Source organism: Gossypium raimondii, chromosome 7, assembly GCF_025698545.1.
Source record: "Gossypium raimondii isolate GPD5lz chromosome 7, ASM2569854v1, whole genome shotgun sequence".
Classification (NCBI taxonomy): domain Eukaryota; kingdom Viridiplantae; phylum Streptophyta; class Magnoliopsida; order Malvales; family Malvaceae; genus Gossypium; species Gossypium raimondii.
Genome location: NC_068571.1, coordinates 49,225,138 through 49,244,763, shown reverse-complemented (window position 1 = coordinate 49,244,763; position 19,626 = coordinate 49,225,138). Strand labels below are relative to the sequence as shown.

Here is a 19,626-nt window from a genome sequence, read left to right as displayed (position 1 = left end):
ATTTTTAAATTTGATGAAATGTTAATGTTTTAACATTAATTTAAAATAGTATTTAACTTGACAATTTTAAGGGTTAACATTTTATTTGTTTCAAATTACAATTTAGCCACTTACGTTATCACTTATTATGTTGCAACATTTTAGTCATTGAGCCGTTAATTATCGTTAACAGCGTAACAGTCACGTTAAATTATTATTTCAAATAAAAATTTTAGGTTAAATTATACAATTAGTCATTATATTTTTTATTCTGAGCAATTTAATTTTTTTTATATTTTTTTAACTTTCTTTTTTTTCTTTATCAAAGTAATATCATTAACCTCATTGTCCAAAATTTGTGTCAAAGTGAGGGTAAAAAACTTTTAAAGAGGGAGTGACTGTGACAATAGAAAAAAGCTGAAACGCAATTCGGAAATTTTTCATATATTCCCTTTTAAATTTTAAATTTTAAATTTCTCTTCATTCACTCAAACTAAAACCTTACTTCTTGATAGAAACACCATAGATTAACACTTTTTTTTTGGGTCAAATTTGCTCATTTGTCTCAAGACTTGGCTACTATTCTTTCAAGCCAAGAATATTGATATTTGGTAAAATGACTCTGACCTACTGATTAAGATCTGCTCCATTATTTTACAGTACATTCATGATTATCATTCAATGACAAAACTTGGTACAATCCATACATAAACTACACAAAAATTTTCACTCTAGTTTTATTCTTTCATGTGCATCTCCATTTTGCTTGTTCATACAACATCCAAACAAAATACTTCATAAGAGCAAGAATTTACATGTATAATCTAGACAACCACGCATCAAAGAAGGAATGGGAACACTTTTCTTTTGGGAGAGGGGGTTCAGCAGTTGATGCCACATTGTGTGGTGTCTGGACCCTTTGTTTTCAACACAAATGGGTCAATTCTGACCCAAAGCAAGGAGAAGATTGAAGCCAGCAGAACTGACCATATAACAACAATGGTGGGCGTCCTGTTTTGCCTCCCCATTAGACCTTTAAGGAATGGATAGAGATGGACAATGACCCAGAATGAGAAGAAGAGCTTTCCAAAAAGTGGTCCCCAAGATTGGTATCCATTGTTTATGGCATCTGAGATGCCTGCTACAACTCCAACTAGGTTAATTATTAACACTGTTGTTGGAGGAATGAGGAGAGTTGTCCATTTGAAGGTGTACAATTCTCCAAACTCTTCATCATCTGTTGTCTTTGATGTCACTGTGAAATTAGTGTCGATCCCTGCTAGAACCTTCAGCAGACCTTGAACCACAGCAAATAGATGTGCTGAAATACCACCTATGACCCAAAATTGCTCATTTCTCCACCATTCCTCAATGCTCACTCCACTCCACCTTAGCTCAAGAATACCAGTTGCAAATATTGAAAGAAACAAGGCAATGAAGAAGAGACTTGCAAACGTGCTTATCTGCCATACAAGACAATTCACAACATGTTACACATTACTAAACAATGCTATTTAATTTTAATCTTCAGTTAGAGTTGAACCCAGTTTACTTACTGGTGGCATGATGAATTTATCTGTAAGCAAACAGATTGCTGGGAGGGTACAATAGGCAAGCAATGGTAAGGATGTGAAAGGATAAATGGTGGTGTTGACATATGCAAATCGCTCAAGCCACCTTAACTTTGCTCCCTTGAGGCCATACCAGGCAGGGCAGTGACGACTAAAGAAAATCTCGACTGAACCAAGCGCCCATCGAAGGACTTGGTTGAGACGATCCGAGAGATTGATGGGAGCTGAACCTTTAAATGCAGGCAACTTTGGCATGCAATATATTGACCTCCATCCACGGCAATGCATCTTGAAACCTGTTAGGATATCCTCAGTGATTGAGCCATAAATCCAACCAAGCTGCTCATATAGAAAGCACAAAAAGGTTTAGACTGTTGATGTTTAAACTTGGAAAAAAAAAAAGGCCAGCTCTAGCCAAATTAGGAAATGAAATTTCAAGTTTGTTGGATGTACCTCGCTACCCCATTCAGTTTTGTCTTCATAACCACAACTGATTACATGAATGGCTTCTTTAAGAAGTGCTGCAGGGCTCGAGGAAGGAGGCACACCACCTTGGTCCATCAGGGTTGAAGTTACAAAAATGGCTGACTGTCCGAATTTCTTTTCAAAGTTCATCTGGGACATCAGTAACTCCTTATCATCCTCCACTGCTGCTCCACAAGTATATATGAAATTTAGGGTAAGTGGGTTGAAGAAACAATATGTAGGTGAAAAAACAAGGGAAAACACGGAATCTGAACCACCTTCTAGGCTTGGCCCGTTTTCATTTCCACCATTCTTGGGATACTTCTTGTCCTTCTTGCGGCGTCCAAAACAAGGGCAGCAACCACAACTTACCATCTTTGGGCGCTTAGGGCCCTTGGGGGGTTCATAGCCATAGAGAGCTTGCCTTCTGAAAACACACCCCGTGCCGACATATACAGGCCCTTGAATACCATCTAGACCTTTCATGTTAATCTGCAGAAGCCAACGAAAAGAAGAAAATTTTTGAATCATTTACTGTCTCACTGTATAATCTAAGCGTAAAAAACAAGCACAAATCCCCACTGGGACAACTCAAAGGGTTGGGAATCGCACTTACATCAAAGAAAACTGTGTTTCTATTGGCATATCGATCATGCCTATCAATACCATCGAATCTTTGAGGAAATTGAACATAGCAAACCTTTCTTCCAATTTGAGGATCCATCAAGAAACACATTGCTTCTCTTGCAGCCTTGCTGTTGTTTATATAATGGTCACAATCCAAGTTCAACATGAAAGGAGCATTTGTAAGCACCCCAGAGACACGAACCTGAAAATTTTTTCATAGATTTAGCATAATTATGAAGGGAACTTGAATGAAACATAAGTTATATGGTGCTTTGATTAGATATTTACAAGGGCATTCATGGCACCCGCTTTCTTGTGATGCAAGAAACCAGGTCTTTTCTCTCGAGATACATAAACAAGGCGAGGAAGCTCATTTCCTTCGGTATCATGGCCTCCACTTTGACCAAGAAATACTTGAATCATACCAGGGTGATCCTTTGTATTGTTTCCTGGCCATGGTGTCCCATCTTGCATGATCCACCCCTCTGGAGGAACCTTCTGGGCTTTTGCTACAAGTGCATTTATCCTCACCTTGAACTCTTCATATTCTCTCTGTTAAGAACCAAAGAAAATTTTCAACTTTAACATAAAATTAGCTCTCACTGCAGCTTAAACCAAGAATTTTGAATCCAGGATTTCATATATACAAACCTTCATAGCTCGTCGCTCCTTAACAAATGTGGGTTGGACTTTGTCCTTGAGATAATCAACCTTTAAAGTGAAGTACATCTCAGGTGCTCGGGGCTCTATGGCAAATTTCTTACAGAATGGCACCCATTTCCTAGCGAACTCAGCTGTTTCTGACAATGACTCGAAGGTGAGCATCGAAGCACCATCATCCGAAATGTAGCAAGAGATCTTATCCACTGGATAGTCCATGGCTAAGATCGATAAAACTGTATTAGCTGTAACTAGAGGGGGTTCCTTCATGGGATCCACTGTACTGACAAAGATATCCACTGGAGCAAGCATGTTGGGCTCACCTTCCCTCTCATACCTGCACCAACCATTGTGAGTTTTGGTTATGGGACAAAAGAAACTTAAACTGTAGATCAACTGATGATTGCAGTCACAATAAACTGATTCCACTCATGAGATTTTTCACAAGAATATCTGCAAAATTTGTATACCTCAGGGAAAGACGATCGAGATATGTCTCACGGTCTATAGGGAACCACTTAGGGAACTGATCAAGGATCCACGAAAAGGCAAACCAGATTTCACATATCACAGAAGTTAGCCACAGTCCAATAGCATCGTGCACCGGGTTCAAAATTCGATAGCGGAGGAAGAAAGCCAGGATAAGTAAACGAGCCACGATCACCATACGGTAAGGGTTGATCTTGCTAGATGCTATTGGCACCTTCCTTGACAGTGGTTGCCTAGCTTCATCAAGCCTAGAAAGAAAGTTTACGTAGAAATCACTCGTACTGGTTAAACAAACTGGTTCAGGCAATAACAAAATTCTCCCATGCCGAGCACTACTTACATGGACATGTCGTCATACGCATCATCAGCTTCGGGACCGAGATTCCCTTGCTGCATTTTCCAATCATCCATCCTCTCTTTCCATCCTCCCTCTTTCTTATCATCCCATCTTTCAGCTCCTTCTGTTTGCAAGTTTTGTCCAGTGCCAAACAAATAGTGAGCCATTACAGAAGTCGCACTATTTGGATGCAAAAAACTTATATAGGCTTGTGGAAAAGTTAGATTTCAAGCCCACCCAAATCATTATAATTGAAATGAAATGCGATTCAACCTGAATCATGGGAATTTTATTGTTGGGAAAGTTACTTTACATCGTCATATATATTTAGTAAAGTATAAAATTTTACAAAAGTTACATTTTTGAGACACTCACATTCTGTTGAATATTTTATAAAATTATTTTATTAAATAAAAATAATATTTATATATATTTTAAAATTGTTAATAATCTTTATTATTAACAAATATTTTAATAAAATATTTAATAATAATACTTTTCAATAATCTTTATTATTAGAATTAATCCACAAGTACGTTTTAGTCCAATGTGCTACATGAATACAACATGCATACCAGTTTCAGACATGGGATATGGGTGCACTCGTTTATGAAGAGAAGCATTTGGCATATGCTCGCCATAAGCAAGAGCACCTGCTATTGGGAATTCCCCACTCACCTGCAACAAGAGAAAGGAAGGAAAGATATTATCATGGAAGGATTTTCACATAAAGCAGTGAATGTTAAAAGGCAAGGAAAGAAGTGTTTCCGACCGGTCTAGATCGGACACCAGTTATAACAGGAGGAATTTGAGGAGTTTCATCATCTTCAGGGCCTCTTCCGTAGCTCATCTTCCCATGAAGAATGGATTCCACCACATTCCTATGCTTGTTCTGTTCATCATCGATGTTAAATTCGTGTTCGATATCATCCACATCCTCTTCATCTTCATCCCCTTCCACTCTAGGACTTCCTTTGAGACGCTTGTATCTAGTTTTACACTGAGGACACTGTTGAGTGCCTTCCCTCCTTTCGTACTCGTAGCAAGGCCTACAAACGGGAAAACCACACTCATTGCAGGCCACAAATAGATCTCCATCTACTGTCACCCCGATCTCATCACCACAAATCTCACAAACTTGACCATCCAGATTCTTCAAAGGCTTAGGCTGTAGGCACACACAAAACACATTTGTCACTCAAGTAAAAACAAGAAACTATTTCTTCTTCTCTTCATCTTTCTATGTATTATTTACCTCTTCATGGCCATGGATGACAACAAGTTCATTGCGGTTGTGAGAGCCGGCGACAAGTCCAGCACTGGCTTCCATTGGGGAAGTGAATTAGCTAGGAGGACTCAAACAATGGAGTACTGCTTTATGAATGACAAGAAATATGAGATTTGGGAGCTCAACACTGTGACTCGCTTACGTAAGTGTCCACATTAGGGATGGTGTCGATGGTTGCAGTGTCGCCATTACCTTGAAGTTAAGCTTTCGTCTGTTTTTCTTTTTCCACCTACCATTGCCCCCTCACTGCCGGCTTATACAAGTTTTCAACCTTCAACGACCTTCCTCTCTCTATCTCTTTTCTTTTCATCTTCTTGTTTTCCCCTCTTTTTCCTTTTTTCTTAACTTTACTTCCATAACCAACCATGCTTCTTTTGTGTATTCAATTTCCCCATGGCTTTCTTCAACCTTATGGATGTTTTTCTTTTTCCTTCCTTCACTTACAATCTCACAAATAATTAACCATATTCTAACTAACAAATTAAAATACAACACATCTCCATCAAACTTACACACAATAATTATACATTTCAACTTATAACCTTAAAATTTTCAACCTCAAAATTAATCAATCGAAGACAATAGATGTACCAAGGTATATATACGGTGAACAAATAATGTCACGTCACTAAAATATTTTTCAAATAAATAAATCTCATATTCTCTCTAGACCAACCAAGCATGAATTTTAAATGAAATATGTCATATTTAAAATTAAAATAATAAAACTGTATTTATTAATATGTATGTTATATAAACATATTTATAAAAGAAAATATTTTTTAATCACAGAAAATATATTTAATACTAAAACTTGTATAATTTTTCTTTTCATTAAATTTATTATGATGGAATTTTTTCACCCTAACATAATAAATTATAATGGTTAAAATGGTCTAATTTTGAATTTTATAACTCATAAGATAGTCCAATTATGTAACACTATTGAACCTTAAATTAAATCGCTAACCTAAAATTCGATAGTTTTGTATTATTTTATATATACAAATTAGTAAAAATCAATAGCTAAACAGTGTATATGCAATAAACTGACAAAATTAACCCTTCAAGTTCATATATTTATCAAGAATTAGACTAACATTTTAATTTTAATATAGTACAAATTAAACAGAGGAACTATATTCTTAATTTTCATAGAGGGATGAAATTGATAGTTAGACCTTATCAAAATTCTAGTGACCTTTGAAACAAATTTCCCAATAGCACAAAATTTTGGTTTTATGTTAAAGTAGCCAGGGATAGAGATTCATGATATATAGTACTATTTAATTGCTTTGTTTGAATAAATTTATAAATTGTCCAATAAGATGTATTTCAAGATAACGAAGTCAAACACAAGAATGTGCCTGCTTGGATCATGAAGGAAAATATTTGTTGTCCAATATTGTCTTTGACACGAAACGTATTTAATTAGCATTAAGGTAGATAATGTAAAATTTTATTTGATTCTACAAAAATAATTGGAATTTGGGTTTGAATTACTAAAACTTTTATCCAATGCCAACTTAAAGAGGTCGTAAATTTAAAAGAAAATAAACTAAATATCCCGTATTCAATACATTATACCAGCATTATATCGAATTTAGGTATCATAGAGTATTAGTATGCTTAGTCTTATCCGTCATGAAGAGAAGCCGTTAGCAGACGTGCTGCCACGTCCAGCAGGCAGTTGCATTTCCTGCAGGTGGAAAGAGGATTAAAATACAAGAAAAAAAATGGGATAGCGAAACAATACAACCAAAAGCATAACCCCATTGCTTTATTTGGTGGTTGAAAATGGTGACAAAAAAAAAATGAAGAGAGAAAGTATGCTTGGTATGGAAGAACTTAAAACCAAAGCTAAAGTTCAAATCATTAGGTGGATTTGTTGAAATCTCTCCATCTTCTAGACAGCCTACTTTCTGAAAACTTTAAAAGCAACACTAAACCCCCTCATACGGTGCACATCAGATTTTAACACCAATGCAACATTGCACCAGATTCCTTTTTTTTCTTCTTGAGAGATCTCAATTTTACCTCTCACATCTGATTACTATTAAACAAGATGTGTCTGCTTCGACATGTAGTCCTCTACCATACACCAGAGATGAGCAATACATCGGGTCCCAAGGACCGCCTAATAGAACTAACCTTCGGGATTGCTCCATATATCAACCAAATCACATGCATGGAACAAAGAGGAAGGCAAAAGGAAAATTCAAATCTGGTCCTATAAATGTTGCGAGTATTTGATAAAGAAAAGGTTACTTCTGTTATTAAATAGAACCAATATTCAATACAAATTGTGACAGACTAATATACTATACATTATACAAAGACTTTCAAGGACGTGGCCACCCCATGGTAGAAGAACTTAATCTCCCTGCCCGATTGTTATGCCACCAAATTCCATATTCAGACACCAGCTGAGACTTCATTTTTGGTCGGTTTATCTTTTTTCTTTCCGGGATCTTGTTGAGCTTTTTGTACAACAGCCTTATTTGGAACCAAAACTATGAATATATTCCTGTCTTTGAAGTTCTTGCTTTCCTCAGTTGCAAGCTGCAGATCAGGACAGAGTTTAGGATGTAAAGTTAAGAGCAGCTTTCAGGTAATGGAAGTGAAACCCAAACAAATGCATTGAACAGCATAAAATGGATGAAGGGAACGAACACCATTGGAAGTTAAGACTCAAACACCATAAGCAGGTGAGTTGCTAATTATTCTGTTCAGAGATCATTTTTCCGTTTCATTCGCCAACACATACTATCCAATCTGGCAAAGAACATTTAATTATGATTTTCTATTGTGGAACTACTTGATTACATTTTTTAAAAAGAAAATAAAATGCTTGTGATTAGAAAAGAAAAAGACTTGAAATCATAATACTACTTGAAAGAAATTACCTTGGTTAAATCACAATACTAGTTAATGTCACCTCGTTCCTGGAAATGCTTAAAACAACTCTCATTTCAACTTGAAAAGAAGTTAAATTTGTCATCTACGCATACTGCTTAATTCATGATTTCATCTAAAAGCAATTTACAATATGGCACCGTTGGAAATTTGAGAACTTTATATGATTTTAGTAACTCTTTCCACCTTGAACATAGCATATTTGATATTGATGAAAGGAGGAAAAAGAAATACTTAATGAATTACCTCCCCAACATCATTCTGAAAACGCCTGATGAGTTCCATAGCCATATTTCTAAATTCGTTTTCTCGACCTTTCAAGTTCACTATGACCTTAACCTGAAAGCATAGATCCAAACATTTCACTGCTATTGAACTCCAAAACAAAATAAGGGCTATTATTTCACTTCAAGCATAACTATTATAACCCCCCCCCCCCCCCAAGAAAAAAAAACCCCCCACCTTATCACCATCATTCAGAAACTTCCTTGCAGCTTTCAAACGAACAGAATAATCATGTTGATCAATGTTATAACTGTTCAAAAGAAACAAAAGCAATTCAGCCAAAAAACTAGAAAGTGCTCAAAAATGGTTATTCATTATAGCTTTAAAATAAAGTTCTTGATAGAAGCTAAGGTGATACGAGTTACTCTTGCAAATTTTTACCCCAACTGTTGATCAAGAAGATACATTTGATTGAACAAAGGAACTTGAGAATTTTGGTGAAGGAAAATTTTTCTTTTAATCAAGGAAATACAGCCTAATACTTATATTAGGATGATGGCATTTCAGTCCATTATTATAGGAAAAATAATAGGACAATCCCACAAAGTTAGGAATCTTAACAAACTAGGAAAGCACTAGGAATCAGTTAATGACTAATCCTATTTCTTAGGAAACTAAATAATAAATCCTAATCTACCAGATTACAGCCTATGAGCAATTTCCTAATATATACAAACTAATTCGGCTCCTTTCTACACTCCCCCTCAAGCTGGGGTGTATATATTATACAATCTCAGCTTAGAGTTGAATTCATCGAAGCTGATTCTTGGAAGAGCTTTGGCGAGAATGTCAGCAAGCTGCAGTTGAGTAGGGATGTAGCTCAGTTGGACTATTCCATCGTTGACCTTCTCTAAAATGAAATGCCTATCAATTTCTACATGCTTGGTCCTGTCATGGTGTACTGGATTTTTAGCAATGCTTATTGCAAATTAACTGTCACTATGTATTTTTATCTGGTCCTTAAAATCTTAGAAATCTCTGAATCCACATTCCTTCGCAAATGCCCAAAGCAAGAGCACGATATTCTGACTCTGCACTACTTCTTGACACCACTGACTACTTTTTGCTTCTCCATGTAACAAGATTGCCCCAAACAAAGGAGCAGTAACCACTTGTGGATCTTCTTTCAATCGATTCTCTAGCCCAACTAGCGTCAGTGTATACCTCTGTCTCACGGATTTCACTCTTTTTGAAGAGTAAACTGTGGCCTGGTGTCATCTTTAGGTATCTTGGAATCCAATTCACAGCCTCTAAATGTTCCGCAGGCGAATCATTCATGTGCTAGCTAACAAAACTTACTAAGAATGCAATGTTTGGCCTCGTGTGTGAGAGATAGATCAACTTGCCCACTAATCTTTGATACTGTCCTTTATCCACTGGTACACTCTCCTCATTTTTCCTTAAACTTTAGGTTGGGGTTCATAGGCATCTTTGTAAGTTTACACCCAAGCATGTCCGTCTCAATTAGCAAATCTAATATGTACTTTCTTTGGGATATAACAATCCCTGCCTTAGATCAAGCAATCTCCATGCCTAGGAAATATCTGAGAGCACCAAGATCTTTAATTTCAAACTCAGTAGCAAGTAATCTTTTGAGTTTGATAATTTCCTCTGAGTCATCTCTAGTTAGAATGATTTTGTCAACATAGACAATGAGAATAGCAATTCTACCTTTTGATGAGGATTTCACAAATAAGGAATGATCTGTCTGGCATTGATTGCATCCACTTGTGACTAGTGTTTTGGCAAACCTGTCAAACTAGGCACAAGGTGATTGTTTTAGCCCATACAAAATGACTTCTTCAGCTTGCACACTTGATGGCTGTTTGAGGAGTTTTCTAGACCTGGAGGTATTTCCATGTAAATGTCTTCTTCAAGATCTCCATTCAAAAAGACATTTTTGATGTCTAGCTGATGCAAAGGCCAGTCTTTATTTACTGCTAGTGACAATAGTACTCGAACCATGTTTAACTTGGCAAAAGGTGCAAATTTTCCTGATAATCGATTCCATATGACTAAGTAAAGCCCTTTGCCACCAGCCTGACTTTAAACCTCTCAATACTTCCATCTGCTTTATACTTAACTGTAAATATTCACTTGCAACCCACTGGCTTCTCCCCTTGAGGTAACTCTGAAAGAGTCCAAGTTTCATTGCTATCTAGAGCCCTGATTTCTTCCTCAATAGCCTTCTTCCATGTTGGATTTTTCAAAGCTTTTTGAATGGAATTTTGGATTTGTATACTATCAACAGCTGAAATATATGCTTTATATGATGGCAACAATTTCCCATATGCCACATATTTCTCAATAGGGTGGTCTGTACATGTTTGGACATTCTTTCTTTGAGCAATAGGCAAATCAGAATCATCAAAAAAAGGAACAAGTGGCTCACGAGTTGAAGAATCCATACCAGTGTAAAATTCTGAAGCAGGAGGCTCCGGTTCAAGTTCTTGACAATCTCTGATTTGAGTGGCATTCTCTAGATTTTCAATAGGTCATCCCCTCCTAGAATAGACACAAAAGTTCCGATGATTGGTACCAAGTTGAGGTTGAGTGGACTCATGCAACTGAGACTCGAATGGTGTGTCATTTGGACCTGATGTGAAACTGAGATTCGGATTTTTAGGAGATATTTGAGAACTTGGAACAGGGTAAGGATGTCGGATTGACACTTTGGGGTGAAATATACACGGATTGAGTCTCTTGAAGAATGTCCTGAAGCTAAAATTCCCTTGAGTTCTCCCCTCTGAATTGCAGATTTGGAAAAATAGGATTGGTGTTCAAAAAAAGTGACATCCCTGGAATTGTACATCTTTCGAGTAACATGTGAGGAACACTTGTACCCTTTTTTATTAGAAGAATATCCTAGGAAAATGCATTTTACTGATTTGGGATCGAATTTGGTTCGATGTTGTTGGTATATGTGAACAAATGTTGAACAGCCACAGACTCTAAGTGGAAGATTAGAAGAAAAAGATTTAGCATGAAGGAAGGCTTGTAGGAGGACTTCATGAGGTCTCTGGAATTGTAGCACTCGACTAATCATTCTATTGATGAGATTGGTGGCAGTAAGGATGATTTCACCCCAAAAGTGTTTAGGTACATGATTAGTAAACATTAGTGATCTAGCTACCTCAAGTAAGTGTCTATTTTTTTCTCTCGGCTATCCCATTTTGCTGAGGGGTGTCAACACAAGAACTCACATGAATAATTCCTTGTGTCATGAAATAGAAACCCAAGGCTGATGTAAAATACTCCCTGCTATTATCGGTCTTAAGAATCTGAATTTTACTTTTGAACTGGGTGTGAATCATAGAATAAAAAGACTTGAAGATTTCCCCAGTTTTGGATTTTTCCTTCATAAGGAATGTCCTGGTGGTTCTAGTATGATCGTCCATGAAAGATACGAACCAACGATCCCCATTAATATTTTTCACTCGTGAGGGTCCCCAAATGTCCCTATGAATTATAGAGAATGGATGTGATGGCTTATATTGAATGCTAGGATAAACATGTCATGTGTTTTGCAAGTCGACATATTTCACTATGAAAAAACTTGGAATTTTTATTGAAGAACAAATGGGGAAGCAATTTTTCAAGGTACAAAAAATTTGGATGACCAAGGCGGAATTGCCATAACATGACTTGATTCTCATTTGAAACAGAAACAGAATTAGAGAAAGAGTTAGAAACAGACTCAGAACCACAACTTGAATGAAATTGTCCATGTAGAAGAGAGTTCCTTTTGAGCAAGTAGAGACCACAAATTTCAGCACTGCCAATCACCTTCCCCGAATCTGCTGCCTGAAATTCACGAAGATTTGGATAAAATTTAGTCACACAGTTCAAGTCACGGGTGAGTTTACTAATAGAAATCAGATTGCGTCTAATTATGGAACATAAAGGACAGATGAGAGGTCCTTTGTCAATTTGATTGATCCAATTACTGCCACTTTTGAGAGTGATCCATCTACAATTCGTACTGTAGAGGGGCTTGATTATGGACTGAACTTGTGAAAGACATTAATGTCTCCGGTCATGAGGCCTGAAGCTCCAGCATCAACTATCCATGGTCTTAATTTTCTGGTTGCTGCAATATGGGCAAAGGAAAATGTACCTTGATGTACTAGCATGTTAGTATGTTGTTCGGTAGTGGGTGATATATGTCCGAGTAATTTCTACAGCACCTCAATTTGCTCCCTGGTGAATGGATTGATTTCAGTGCTAGTGTTGGTGTTGTCAGAAGTGTTGGCAACATTTGCACGATTGTCCCGATCCTAGCGTGTTCGGTTAGGCCTCCAGTCAACAGGCTTCCCATGTAATTTCCAGCAAGTTTCTCTGAAGAGACCAGGTTTCTTACAATGGTCACACCATGGCCTTCCTTTTCTTTGCTTGTTATCCTCAGATATGTGTGTACAAGACTGAGCCTTCAGCAACTGGGGAACTCATATTTTCTGTCATCATCGGTTTCTTCCTACTTTCTTCTCTTCTAACTTCAACAAATGTCTCTCGGATGGAAGGCAGAGGCCTGCTACCCAAGATTCTACCCCTTCATCCAAATCCTTATTAAGACCAAGGAGAAATTTGAATGTTCTCTTTTGATCAATAATCTTTTTGTGTAAAGTTGCATCATCTGGACACTTCCAAGGGTATATTTCAAACATATCAAGGTGCTGCTAGTACCAGGTTATTGTGTTGAAATATTGAGTGATAGTTATCTCCCCTCGTTGTAGATCATGAAGTCAAGTTTCAATTTCAAAAAGTTTAGAGGTATTTTTCGGAACTAGAGTAAGTTTCTCTTGCCCTATCCCAGATTTCCTTGGTTGCTTTGTAGAGAAAGAAATTTTCTCCAATTTCCATGGTTATGGAGATTATTAGCCATGACATGACCATGTGATTTTCAATCTTCCACATGCGATACTTGCGATCCATTGTCGCCGGAATAGGAGCATCAGTGAGATAATCATCCTTGCCTCTGCCAAAAATAAACATAAGGACGGATTGTGACCACTGAAGAAAATTGTGGCCATTGAGTTTGTGACTAGTGATAGGAAGAGGAGAGTTTTCAATGATATTGGCTGAGGAGTTTTCATAGTTTTTAGCTGAGGGATTTTGCTCGGGTCTGGAATTGACTTCTGAGGAGGAGGTGGTTTGTGCATCCATGTCGTATTAGGGTTTAGAGCCTAGCTCTGACGCCATGAGAATTTTGGTGAAGGAAAATTCTTCTTGATTATCAAGGAAATACAGCCTAATACTTATATTAGGATGACCGGCATTCCAATCCATTATTCTAGGAAAAATAATAGGACAATCCTACAAACTCAGGAATCTTAACAAACTAGGAAAGCAACTAATTAGGAATCAGTTAATGACTGATCCTATTTCTTAAGAAACTAAATAATAAATCCTAATCTACCAGATTACAGCCTATGAGTAAGTTCATAACATATAGAAACTAATTCGGCTCCTTTCTACAGAACTCATATATCAAGAAAGAGACTGGGCAAAGTTGGATTCAATATCAAGCACGAGTACTTCACTGAGATAGTACCATTCATATGACACTACCATGGTAAATTACCAGAGTTTTCTACCTCCAGTGTTAATAAATGATAATAGAAATGACACTTTTTTATCAAGCCACAAGCCTAAACCCTATTAATATCAGGCTTTTCCTTTATATGCAAATTCAACATAGGAAAGGCAGGCTCCAGAAAACAGCTCAAAATAGGTTAAATTGCAAGCCTCGTATGGGGTTTATGCGCAAGAGTGGATTGTGCATATGCTTCTTGAAACATCATGTAAAAAAACAGAAGGTATCAGGGTCTGTCATCTTTCTTTCCCAAGAGAGACAACTGTTTTTTCACAAATAAATAAAATGCATATTAATGTTAAAATGATAAAACATCTCAAACTTATAAACTAACAAAAATCAAGATATTAAACGGTAGGATTATAGTTCATTTATGAAGTCATGGGTGTTTAAAACAAAAATTAGATACCCGCACAAAGAATATATGGGGACAGACTACAGTCACCAGAAAACTGACAGAAAATTTTAACAGCAAGCAAATATCTATGAAGTATGCTTATGAAATAAATTCACGAAGAGAAACTTATTTTGTAATTATAGATGATAATTGAACATTAACAAAACCAAAAAGACACTGTAATTTTATAAAAGCCAAAAAGTGGGGAGATTAAAGACAAATAACTACATAAAGCTATAATGCAAAATACTTACCCCATTTTCAGTTCCTTCAAATCCATGCGATTAGCTGACAGTTAAAATAGCAGTTTATTCAGCATCAAGCAACAAAAGAAAAGAAAGTTTCAATCATGAATCAAAGAGAAATGCACAAGGGAGTGCTAAATCCACAGTCAATCTGGTTGGGTCCACAGAATCATATCATAAAGATATTAAATTAGAACAGAGCTACTTTGCCACCAGCCAGATGGTATATGAGTTTAGCATTCCCCAATAAAAATAAAAATAAAAATAAACTCTAGCAAAGAGGACATTAACACGCACTTTTCTTCTGCTGTACTTTCTTCTTCTTTTGCTGTTCATATCTATACTTACTGAGGAAAAGGTAAAAGCAAGTATATTAATACACTTCAAAATGAAATTTCAGAAGGAAAAGATATGTAAGACTAAGACTATTAATTAAGCTTCTTTTTTTAATATGAGTCTAATAGTGCTGTCTTCAATAACATGGACATCAAGGTGGATCCAAAGGGGGGCAGGCAAGGGCCTTGACTGCCCCTTGGTTAAACTGGAGAAATTGCATTTTGGCCCCTCTCAAAAATTAATAATTGAATTTGGGTCTTTAACACGATCATTTTTTGGCTATGCCTCCCCCCACCCCGTAACCAATGACAATTTATGATTTTATCTTGGTCTCCTAACACAATTTCTAGCTTTGCTCCTGGGGGACATGACTAATTGATAAACAACATCATTAAGATATCAATTTTTGAAAATGTTAGATGGGATTTCAGTTTCTTCAGTAGGGTAGATGAAGAGACAAGGTAGACTCAACTTTTTTCCCACACCTTTTATTTACATTACATTGAGAGGGTACATAGAGTTACTTCTGTCTCATTTAAAAGGGATACTCCAAACTTATATCTTTTTCCCCAGCTTAACTATCAAAAAAGATCACCATTTGGCAGCCGTTTTTATTTCAGAACTATTTCTTCTAAACTGGCAGAAGAAATTTTCCATAAATGTATGAATAACAATATACAAATACTTTTTCTCTCAAGTTAGCATAAAACATATCGTACTTATAATCCATTATTCTGACAACGGGAGGATCTGCATCAGGGGATAATATCACCTGCAAAAGTGGTATTAAAACAATTTTCAGTATCACCATTACACACACAAGAAGTTCAAAGAAACTTCGATTTCTAAGAGAAAAATTATAAGTTTCAATGTACTTGGCATAGGCTACTTAATTCTAATCACTTAAAAAAATAAAATAAAGAATAAAAAGAACCCAAAGCAAAAAACTGAGACAACGAACAGATACGAGTATAACGAAATACCAACTTGAATTTCCCTACACAATCTTTTTTTTTTATCCTAACGTATCTACTTATAACAGAGCAGATTGTAGGTTCATAGCACCTTTGCCAAAGACCAGCATAGCATCAATCACTAGCTTGAACATGTGGTTGATCTTTTCATATTATTCTCTTTCTACTCACCATTTTGACATCCAGTTTTCTCAAGAGAAATAAAACAACCCGACTAAAATGTCCTACCATGAAGTTTAAGGATATAAGCTAGCATCTAGAGACTTATGCAGCAGAAGAAAAATTGGCAAATATGAATAAACGAATCCAATATCCTGAACTGAAAAAACCCAAACTACAATGACACTGATACCTTCTCAAGCAAGTTGCTTGTATATGCCTATTCTAGCATGCAACAAATGTAAGCAACTATGATATCGTTGTTCTGTCTTCTAACCATTTATTAAACTTTCGCTCTTCCACTTCTAGCAAGCAGACACAAGGTTTTAAACAAGCACTTCACTCAACGTTCATGTAACCACAAAAGAAGAACTAGAATAACGCTGATACCTAAAGCATGGAAGTTAAATTACAATTGTAAAGCTTCCCAACCCCAGTAAGCAAGTTAGTGGTTTACATACATTCTCTCTGTAATGTCATATAATATAAACATGTAATAAAACCAATTGTAGAACATGGAAATGCCAAAGGCTCCATTTGGTTATTACCTTTAGTCCATGCTTTTTCCATCCAAAAGTAATAGAAACATGATGTGTTTATGCATGAAGAAAATAATGTTTTTGAAATTGTTACAAATTAACACACATTCAACTTTTATCAAGAAAAATTCGCAACTCTACTGAAAATATCCTGCTACCAACACAACTAAATATTTATAAAAACAAATGGAAAAGCTAAGTGTCCCTCACAAGCAAAAAAATTACAAATTCTCCAGTTTGTAGAAATGGATAAGTTCTTGTCATTGACATGGTAAGGCAAATCACTAAGTCAAAAACTCAGAGTCAAGAGTCAAGAAAGAAGAGAATATTAACAGAAACCGAGAAAAACATACCAAATCGAGGCCTGCATCTTCAGCCATTTGAATAGCCTGGCTTTTAGAGACTATCCCAATCTACAGATTAAGAAATTTAATCAAATTTTCAACTGATAAAAGAATTTCAATGTAATGCACAAAATGCCTTCTTAGCATTTAAAAGTGAAAAAAGAGATGAAGGAAAATTCAACTAACCATACTTTGCTCCTCATCAATAAGTCTGACAGAATCCGACCTAAAACCATAGAAAAACACAAACAAACATAAATGAAGAAACGAAGCTATCCCAAAGTTGCAGTTAAATCAAATAACACAAGGACAAACCTGATGGCAGATAAATCAAGTGCCTGGTCTTCATCATTCTTCTTAGAACGACCGGGAGGCGAGAACCGAGAATCAGCACCGTAACGGGCATTTATAGTAGCAGAGCAGTGAAGAGGAGAGGAGAAACTGTTAGGGTTGCGGACATGGATACCAAAGAGCTTGGATTGGAGGGAAGAGAGAAGTAAAGGTATGGTCTTGGTGGGTCGAGTTGGGATGGTCTTGAAAGGGAAGCTGGTGGTAATCCCAGCCATGGCTTTGGTTCTACTGTGCGCACACACAACAACTGGAATATGCTTGCTTATCCTCAACTCGTAAACTGAAATACCAAATTATGAATTCGCGTGAGCCGTGATTGCTTGCGTGCTTGTGCCTGTGAATATGATACTTTTGGACCTTTTAGGAACTTTGGGCCGTCAAAATGTCCAACCCCTTTTGCAAATTGCTCTGTTTTCCCAATTTCTGTGGATATTTTATGCGGCTAAACTTCCCGAGGATAAGCAACTTTAAAATGCTTTATTTCCTTCGGATAAATAATTTTTAAGAAAAAATAATTATAAAGGAAAGTAATTTTATTAAAACATGTAATATGTTTAGATTTGTAAAAATATTAATAATATAAAAAATATATTAGAAGTAAATAAAAATTAATTTTAAAGTTATTATCTTTTATTTTACTGTGTGACCCCATATATTAAATATAAAGAATTTGAACTTCTCAAAATCTCTGTTGGAATTTTTAAAATTTTAAAATTCCCTTTTGGGTTATCAAACAAGTACAATTATTTTGAGATTTCAAAATCCTTTAACAAATAAATCCTTCACTCAAATACACTCTAATATTATAAAATTTTTAATGAGATAGAGAATATTTAAAACCTATTTTCTTTTCATACAAAAATTTTATTTTCTTTAGGTCAAATTTTGTTGTTAATCCATGTACTTTATAAAAGCTGTATATTTAATCCATATACTTTGGCCATTTTAAATTTTGTATATTTTAAATTTTAAAATTTCAATTCTCACTAAATGATAATACGTGGATTGGGCATCCTCAAATCCAAAAATAATTTAGGCTTGGTATTCTGTCATGCCACAATTTTTATGTATTCTTAGGTGTGTTCTTAGTTGGTACATCATTCAAAATTTAGCAAATCGTTTGTAAAGCATATTCCCAAAAGTATATCGACAACTGCGAATAACTTAACATTAATTGAACCATGTCTAACAAGGTTTCGTTCTTTCTCTCTACCACACTATTCTGTTGTGGAGTTTTCGATGCGGTTAATTAGGATAATATTCTTTTCTCTACGAGGTAACCTAAGAACTCATCTGGTAAGTATTCTCCACCTCGAACCGATTGAAGTATCTTTATGGGTAAGACTAATTGTTTCTCCCTTACCGCACGAAACTCTTGAAATTTATCAATACTTTCACTCTTGCAGTCCATTAGATATACATATCTATATCTGGAATAATCATTTATAAAAGTTATGTAGTAATCGTAATAACCTCAAGTACTAACATTCATGGGACTACATAAATAAATTTGCAAAAGTTTTAAGGGTTAAACAACCCTTGTCCCTTTTGCATTAAAAGATTGTTTGACCATCTTACTTTCCAAGCAATATGAACATCGTGGAAAATCAACTTCCTTAAACAAACTTAAGGTTTTCTTAATTAATATGACCAAGTCTCAAATGTCAAAAGTACGCATCATTAGAGTGAGAAGTCTTGAGTTTCTTATTTGTTATTTCAATTTTAAGCAATGTGTATATATTTGGTTTGATAAAATAGAGATTATTTGCCACCATCCATTACTAATAAGAGTATAATTCAAAAAATTCCATTACTATTATTAAAAGTCACGAGCAAGTCGTATTTAAATAAACATGCAATTAAAATTAAATTTCTATTGGAGACTGGCACATAGAAAACGTCTTTTAAAATAATATTCTTAAAATTATCAAAATAAATATGTACATCTCTTACTACTTCGACCGTTACACTTGTCCCATCTCTAGTCCGCAACTAGGGGTTCTTATATCTAACATATTTTATTTCCTTAAACCATTGTGAAGAAACACATACATGGTCAGTGACTCCAAAA

At 35.8% G+C, this 19,626-nt stretch overlaps 2 protein-coding genes and 1 long non-coding RNA gene across 5 annotated transcripts; all 3 read right to left on the bottom strand.

Annotated features, from left to right (window-relative positions):
- Positions 1–692: 692 nt before the first annotated feature.
- On the bottom strand, positions 693–5,548 carry LOC105780427 (cellulose synthase A catalytic subunit 7 [UDP-forming]). Of its 3 annotated transcripts, none has more exons than XM_012604870.2 (12): positions 5,384–5,548; positions 4,901–5,296; positions 4,704–4,806; positions 4,132–4,252; positions 3,773–4,039; positions 3,294–3,639; positions 2,931–3,194; positions 2,632–2,844; positions 2,294–2,507; positions 2,004–2,200; positions 1,536–1,889; positions 693–1,442 (listed from the first exon to the last, which is right to left on the bottom strand). In XM_012604870.2, exons 1-12 carry the CDS (start codon positions 5,456–5,458, stop codon positions 861–863), a joined length of 3,132 nt encoding a protein of 1,043 aa, XP_012460324.1. In that variant the 5' UTR covers positions 5,459–5,548; the 3' UTR covers positions 693–860. The 3 variants fall into 3 exon arrangements, with proteins under 3 accessions (XP_012460324.1, XP_012460399.1, XP_012460248.1); XM_012604945.2 differs by having other exon boundaries at positions 2,004–2,197; XM_012604794.2 differs by having other exon boundaries at positions 2,004–2,507.
- A 2,116-nt stretch (positions 5,549–7,664) lies between these two features.
- Positions 7,665–17,893, bottom strand: LOC105781627 (translation initiation factor IF3-4, chloroplastic). Its single transcript, XM_012606171.2, has 9 exons — positions 17,520–17,893; positions 17,391–17,430; positions 17,214–17,273; positions 15,908–15,960; positions 15,150–15,199; positions 14,862–14,895; positions 8,795–8,867; positions 8,579–8,671; positions 7,665–7,978 (listed from the first exon to the last, which is right to left on the bottom strand). The coding sequence occupies exons 1-9, from the start codon at positions 17,768–17,770 to the stop codon at positions 7,832–7,834; spliced, it is 801 nt and encodes a 266-aa protein (XP_012461625.1). The 5' UTR covers positions 17,771–17,893; the 3' UTR covers positions 7,665–7,831.
- On the bottom strand, positions 12,157–14,855 carry LOC128042419 (uncharacterized). Its single transcript, XR_008197793.1, has 2 exons — positions 12,735–14,855; positions 12,157–12,421 (listed from the first exon to the last, which is right to left on the bottom strand). It is a non-coding gene; the product is annotated as an uncharacterized LOC128042419 (long non-coding RNA).
- Positions 17,894–19,626: the final 1,733 nt, after the last annotated feature.

Bases quoted from the DNA above. Each gene is read 5' to 3' on its own strand.
- LOC105780427 (XM_012604794.2), bottom strand. From the start codon at position 5,458: ATGGAAGCCAGTGCTGGACTTGTCGCCGGCTCTCACAACCGCAATGAA. The intron at 4,807-4,900 runs GTCGGAAACACT...CTCTTGTTGCAG, and splicing joins CTGGTGTCCGATCTAGACCG to GTGAGTGGGGAATTCCCAAT. The intron at 4,040-4,131 runs GTAAGTAGTGCT...CTTTCTTTCTAG, and splicing joins GCGTATGACGACATGTCCAT to GCTTGATGAAGCTAGGCAAC.
- LOC105781627 (XM_012606171.2), bottom strand. From the start codon at position 17,770: ATGGCTGGGATTACCACCAGCTTCCCTTTCAAGACCATCCCAACTCGA. The intron at 15,961-17,213 runs GTATGTTTTTCT...CCACTTTTGCAG, and splicing joins AAGATGCAGGCCTCGATTTG to GTGATATTATCCCCTGATGC. The intron at 15,200-15,907 runs GTACGATATGTT...CCTTTTCCTCAG, and splicing joins GTCAGAATAATGGATTATAA to TAAGTATAGATATGAACAGC.